The 6,434-nt window shown below is 44.5% G+C and overlaps 1 protein-coding gene and 1 pseudogene across 2 annotated transcripts; both read right to left on the bottom strand.

The window, feature by feature from the left end:
- Positions 1-2,525: 2,525 nt before the first annotated feature.
- On the bottom strand, positions 2,526-3,068 carry LOC109943652 (ADP-ribosylation factor pseudogene; annotated as a pseudogene). Its single transcript, XR_004855278.1, has 3 exons — positions 2,944-3,068; positions 2,750-2,831; positions 2,526-2,593 (listed from the first exon to the last, which is right to left on the bottom strand). The product of XR_004855278.1 is annotated as an ADP-ribosylation factor pseudogene (transcript).
- Positions 3,069-5,202: 2,134 nt separating this feature from the next.
- LOC118473062 (uncharacterized) lies at positions 5,203-5,598 on the bottom strand. Its single transcript, XM_035961493.1, has one exon. The coding sequence runs from the start codon at positions 5,596-5,598 to the stop codon at positions 5,203-5,205; it is 396 nt and encodes a 131-aa protein (XP_035817386.1).
- Between the last annotated feature and the right edge of the window lie 836 nt (positions 5,599-6,434).

Consider the following 6,434-nt stretch of genomic DNA (forward strand, 5'->3'; position numbering starts at 1 on the left):
CTAGACTTGAGTCAATTCGTATATTACTTGCCTATGCTACTTACCATGGCTTCAAGCTTTATCAAATGGACGTGAAGAGTGCCTTCCTCAATGGACCAATCAAGGAAGAGGTCTATGTTGAGCAACCTCCCGGCTTTGAAGATAGTGAGTACCCTAACCATGTTTATAAACTCTCTAAAGCGCTTTATGGGCTCAAGCAAGCCCCAAGAGCATGGTATGAATGCCTAAGAGATTTTCTTATCGTTAATGGCTTCAAAGTCGGAAAAGCCGATCCTACTCTCTTTACTAAAACTATTAAAAATGATTTGTTTGTATGCCAAATTTATGTTGATGATATCATATTTGGGTCTACTAACAAATCTACTTGTGAAGAGTTTAGTAGGATAATGGTTCAAAAATTCGAGATGTCTATGATGGGAGAGTTGAAGTATTTTCTAGGATTTCAAGTCAAGCAACTCCAAGAGGGCACCTTCATTAGCTGGAACGATTCCAGGTGTAATCCGACACAAACGAACAAGACCTAATCAAAGTTTATATAAATTAGAGAAGCAATCCGGTTAGAAATCGTTCTGATCCACCAATCCGGCACAAACGAACGTGCGCTAATAGTACTGGGTCCACCGCTGCCCGTCCGGATGTACAGTATCGATGAATAATTAACTAACTAGGTATATACCCGTGCGTTGCTACGGAATCAACACATTTTATTAACATACATTGAGATTAATACATTTTATTAAGATACATTGAGATTGTGAATACAAATGTGAATATCGATTGTCCCCAAGCGAACGTAGATGGATGGGTTGTCCTCGGTTGCAGTCGATCTTAGTTGGGTAGCTCGTCGCTACGGCTATATATCACATAGTTAAATCTTATTTAAATGGAATAATTATTCAAACACGTCCAAATCTTTACAATAAAGTACCATAAAGATAATTCAATACATTTCTATTGCAATCATTTGAATACTAAGGCAAATGCAAAGGATTGAGAACTCATAATAAAGTATCAATTGTTTCTGTGCATACAAGCTTAGTGGTCCAAAGGTAGCTAGCAAGTGGTACCCATATAAGAGTATATTAGTCTGGGTGGCTCCATGATAATGACACCAATCTAGAGTTCTGTATTGCACCTGCTAGAGTCCAATGAATCAAGCTTACCAAAGTTTTAGTTTAAAACAGACAGTTTAACCTTCATTCAGAAATCAGAAGCACTGAACCCGGTAACAGTTCTTCTGAAGATTTTTTTCTCTCATACAGGAAATATTGGCAAACATTCATTTCAGGTTATCAAACATCTAAGGAATACAATGCTATGAATCTTGCTACCAAGCAGATAGAGAATTGTTATTACCGAAAAATAGGTTATTCTAAATGCAGCATGTGATTCAGTCCAACGATAGGAAAAAATCCAGGCACACTTTTTTCATACTTCATGTCCGGTCCAAATTGGGGTCTTCCAATTTGATTGTGGTAAAGCACAAAAGTAGGTGGAGTGTGAGACCTTAACCACAAGTAGAACTAAAGAATAATGTTCTTTTCCAGTTTTGCACGTGCCGGATATTGAACAAATGAAAAATCCAGCATTTACAAATTGTGGAACATGACATACATTCAGGTTGCACGACTGCTGCCATTAAAAATGAATGTATACTATTTAGACCATTTACAAATTGTGATGTGAAAACCTTCTGCAACATAAAAAGTGGGCCAACAGGGTAAATAGAGTCGACTCACACAACTTCTTTAGTTTCAGTACAATCTTTGCTTACACAAAACAATCAGCCGAAGGTAAAATCTTACACACTCTAGTTGCAAAGTGAGCAGGATTAGTAGACACCATCCGCAGTCGAGTAAAGCTTTCTTTTGTTCTACCCATCAAAACCAAACTGTTGCTTTCTCTGTCGAGTCGATGGACTTTGTCTCACAAGGCACAGGGAAAAGATATCTTTAGAGCCCCTAAGATTACACATTAAAGATTATTAAAGCTCAGATGCAAAACCAAGGATGAAATTACTTTTCTTCATTGTGGTGAACAAGAAAAAAGTGCCAAAATTTTGACGAGTCACATAGATTAAACAATAGACAAGAAGATACCCAGAGGGCTCAATCCATAGAAGTATATGATCCCCTGGATGGAGCGGGTAACTAAACAAAAAAGTAAGGTAGAAGTGTCAGATCTAGAACATCAGTTAATAGGTAGTATTCTGACTAAACAACACAAAGTATTATGTTCGATATTACCATCGTGCGGAGGATTATGATGATTCTTATTATTATCACAAGTACAATACAATTATCAGGAATTAATATGTGCATTTCTGAAAAAGTACCAAAGTCATGCATACTGGTATACATGGGCCATGACAGGAAATTCACTGCAAGGATTTAAATAATCGTCGTGTATTCAAAATAGCATAAAGGTTTCAGTTTTCCCAATGTTGCATAGCAAAAAAAACACTAACCAGACTGTGGGTTTGGAAGATATATTGTGCCGGTAGAAGACACCTAACAGGTTGCAGAGGCGATTCTGTCCTAAGTTTCCATGATACATCCGGAGCTCCTAGTCAGTTCGCATTTGATATTCAAGCCTACATGTGCAGAAAAGGGAGGAATCATAACAAGTTGATTTAGTAGTGAGAAACAGTGCTTCAAACACGCTATGCATAGGGGAAAAGGTAAAATGGAAAAACTATTTGCAGATCGAACAAATATATTTACTGGAGACAAACAAGCCATATGTATACCTTGCTCGCAATGTTGCTGGACAGCCAGTCCAGGCCCTCGTACAGACCCTCGCCAGTTGTGGCACAAGTGCTCTGGATGTACCTATCAGCAAGAACACAAACAACACGATAAGTCAATGCAAGCTATGATCACATAAGTAGCTTCCTAGTCACAGATGCTTTACAAAGTACATAACTGTTGTTTAGTTGCTTACCAGTGTCGCTGGCGCAGGGAGTGTAATCCAAGCTTGTCAGTGATCTCAGCAGCATTCATGGCATTAGGAAGATCTTGCTTGTTGGCGAAAACAAGCAGCACAGCATCACGTAGCTCATCCTGCCATACAAACAAAATGAATTTCATTTCACTATCACAAAATTTGTATTTTCAAGAGAATTTGTCTTATTTTCATTAGAGTACTGTAGACCAAAGATCTATACGATATATTCAAGATTACTCAGGCACCAAGGCAAGGTGTGGTGAGACACCGCTTCCAATCGCCTAGGCAGTTCCTAGGTGATCATAAAGTGAGGCAAGAAGATGCCATATGATTATAAGAAACTTTAAAGCAACAGCACAAAGGAAAGAAAAGGACAAGACCCTAAGTCCCAGCCCACCAGCCCATATATCCTTCCTGGCATATTGTGTGACCTACCTGTTCCCTCAGCCCTCCCCATGATAAGCATTCCAGGTTGCCGCTGCCACTGCCCCTCTCCCGTTCTCCATTTGTGCTCGCCCGCAACCCCTTCCTCCCTACCGCTTCCTCTCCCCTGCCTCACTGCTGGTGCTGGTCCCCTTCCAGATCCCCTCCAGTTGCCATTAGATCGCAGATCAAGGGTTGCTGACTGCTGCTGCCCCTGCCAGATGCCTGATGTTGCAGAAGTTTGTGATGGCCATAGCGTCTAGAGCCGATGGGGATAGAAGCAGAGACAAGTGCTTGGCCTTCCCGGTCCTCCAATTCTTCTCTTCTGCCTCCCCTCATTTTGCTGATTTTTTTGTCATGGCGACGGGACACCCAGGTTTTTTTAGCGGCTCAACGCCTAGACGACACCATAATAGCCTTGGATATATCAATAAACAAATAATATAATATAATAAAACCAAAAAAAACTTGCACAACTTTTTCATTGAAGAAGACAAATTATTTCTTGTTTGTTTCATATTCCATTTTTCAAAGTTGCTGAAGAATGACATTCACTCAGCTTAGCCGATTATGCTCTCTGCCACGTGAATGACACCAAAGATGCAAAATTCAAAAACTTGCCACACAAAAGCTTATTGATAGAAAGCAACATCATAATAAAATGGTCTAGTAAAATGTTTTATCTCGTTCAGCATCCTGTGCAGCTCATCTCTGGCTTCAACAACACGGTCACGGTCATTGCTATCCACAACAAAGATAAGACCCTGTGTGTTCTGGAAGTAATGCCTCCAGAGAGGTCTGATCTGTTTTCATTAAACGAGTACAAGTCAGTCAAAATGTGATAAAACATGTAAATTACTGCATTAATATAGAGATGCTAAGGCTAAGACCAAGCACATTCCCAATTTCCCATGTCTAAATTGAGAGGATTAAGGGAAGACCTCTTGGCTATGTATAATAATCTCATTCAACCCTTGGCTATTTTATAACAAACACCTTTCCACTAAGACCAAGTATAAAATGAATTACTGAACTTAACCGTAGGATAAAAGTTGGAGAAGATAGAAGGGGAATGGCATTCAAGGATAGATGCTAAATCGAACATTCTTGGTGCCATTATTATATATTCTAACCTCACACAGCACAGAACAAGTACTTCTCCCCCACTTTACAGAGACCAGTATAAATGGGCGGTGCTACCAAATGAAATTAATAAAAAGTTAAAAACAATATTTCTAATAAAAGTTTCGATGCAAAAGCAGAGTACGTACATGATGGGCATATGTGAAATTGGAGCAATCAACATTGGCATGCCCACTAAAATAATTAAACGATATGGTCTCTCGAACAATGTTATATCAGTCCTAGTATAACTCAAGTGCATATTTGAACAACAACCTCTATGTTCTGAGTTCTGACAACACCAAAACACATAGTAAAATGTTAGTATCAGATAAAAGTAGTTTCCTTTGCCTACTTTTTATATGCAATGCATGATCTTTCCCTATACACAGACAAAACACCTGGTATTATGCGTCGAGTCATAATAGGGATAGTATTATTTTCTAACCTATTGCACTGCAGCTGCATGATCTCTTTAACGATCAATTATTTAACAGCTAGAGGTAATGGTAAGACATCATTGCAGTTTTATCTTCCTCGCTAGGAGTAGACGCCTTTGCTCCATTGCTGCATTATGTTCAAGCGGAGCAGAGAATACAGAACGATAAGATTAGCAACCAGGTCCATCAGATGGGCAGACACACAGAGTAGCGAAAAACAAACCATGCGAGAACAGAAAACTGAGGGGAAAAAGGCCAGGCGACGAAATCATTAAAGTGTGGCGCCATAGATGGGCGGGAGGCGAGGAGAGCGTGTGGGAACAGTATGCCATAGCCGTACCTCCAGGGGCGTGTGGCCTTGGAGCTTCCTCGCCGCCTCGAGATCCGAGCTGGGGGCAGCGGCACGCTCACCGCCGCGGCCGAGGAAGAAGCGGAGTCGGCGGTGGATCCCCCGGGGCGGCGCGTGCCCGAGCGTGTGGGCCAGGGGGCAAAGGAAGTGCTCGAGGATGGCCATGGCGAGGAACATGGACACGAGGATGGCGGTGGCCACGAACCCGAACGATACTGCGCTCACGCCACTGTCTAGCTTCCACCACCGCATCTCCTCCTCCGCCGCGGGCACAACCGCTGGGGGCATCGCAAGCCCGTCGCGCGCGACGGCAGCCATTGTTGTTCCAGTCTCCGACGACGCCGGTCACGGCCCGCGGTCGCGATGCGCCATTGCTGGCTCGCTTCGCTCGAGTAGGGTGTGGTGGAGTGGTGTGGGTTGGCTTCCGAACCCGAACTCGGACCTTTCACCTTTGGAGTTCCTGGCTTTCTCTGCCGCGTCGTCGTGACGCGGAGAGATCTGGGAGGAGGAGCGAAGGACGGGAAGTTGCCGAACCCGAACCTGCCGTACCGGGAGGACTGCTGGAGCGAGGGCGAGACGGCCGCGCTCGTCGACGCCTGGGGCTCGCGCTACCTCGACCTCAACCGTGGGAGCCTCCGCCGGCCGCAGTGGCAGGAGGTCGCCGACGCCGTCAACTCTCGCCCCGGGGCCTCCGCGCGCCGCCAGACGAACAGGGGATCTGGGGGCGACGCACGCGGGGGTAGGGTACATAGGATGGACGGTCCGGATAAGCACTTGCGTCCCCAGCCCCGGCAGGATCGCCGTCGCAGCCATCGGTCGTAGGCTACTACTCCAACAGCGCTAGGGTTTGCTTCGGCTCGCGGATGGGGCGGTTTGTGCGCGTGATCCGTGGGCAGTTGGGGAATCTCGGCGTGGGGGGCGGGCGTGAGGGGGAGGGGAATCGTGGCGGCGGGGGCAGCGCGTGATCCGCGGCCGTTAGGGAATCGCGGCGGGTGTGGTGCGGGCGTGCGCGTTATCTGCGGGTGGAAGGGGATGCGGCGTTGGGTAGAGGCGGGGGCAGTCTACAGTTCGCTCTTAATAGTTGTAGAGATATTGCCATATACAAGATTTTCGTATATACTATCATTAGTTACCTTGAAAGCAGCATAATCATC

This window comes from Zea mays, chromosome 1 (genome assembly GCF_902167145.1).
Source record: "Zea mays cultivar B73 chromosome 1, Zm-B73-REFERENCE-NAM-5.0, whole genome shotgun sequence".
Lineage (NCBI taxonomy): Eukaryota > Viridiplantae > Streptophyta > Magnoliopsida > Poales > Poaceae > Zea > Zea mays.

Coding starts and splice junctions, on each gene's coding strand:
- LOC118473062 (XM_035961493.1), bottom strand. CDS start 5,598: ATGGCTGCCGTCGCGCGCGACGGGCTTGCGATGCCCCCAGCGGTTGTG.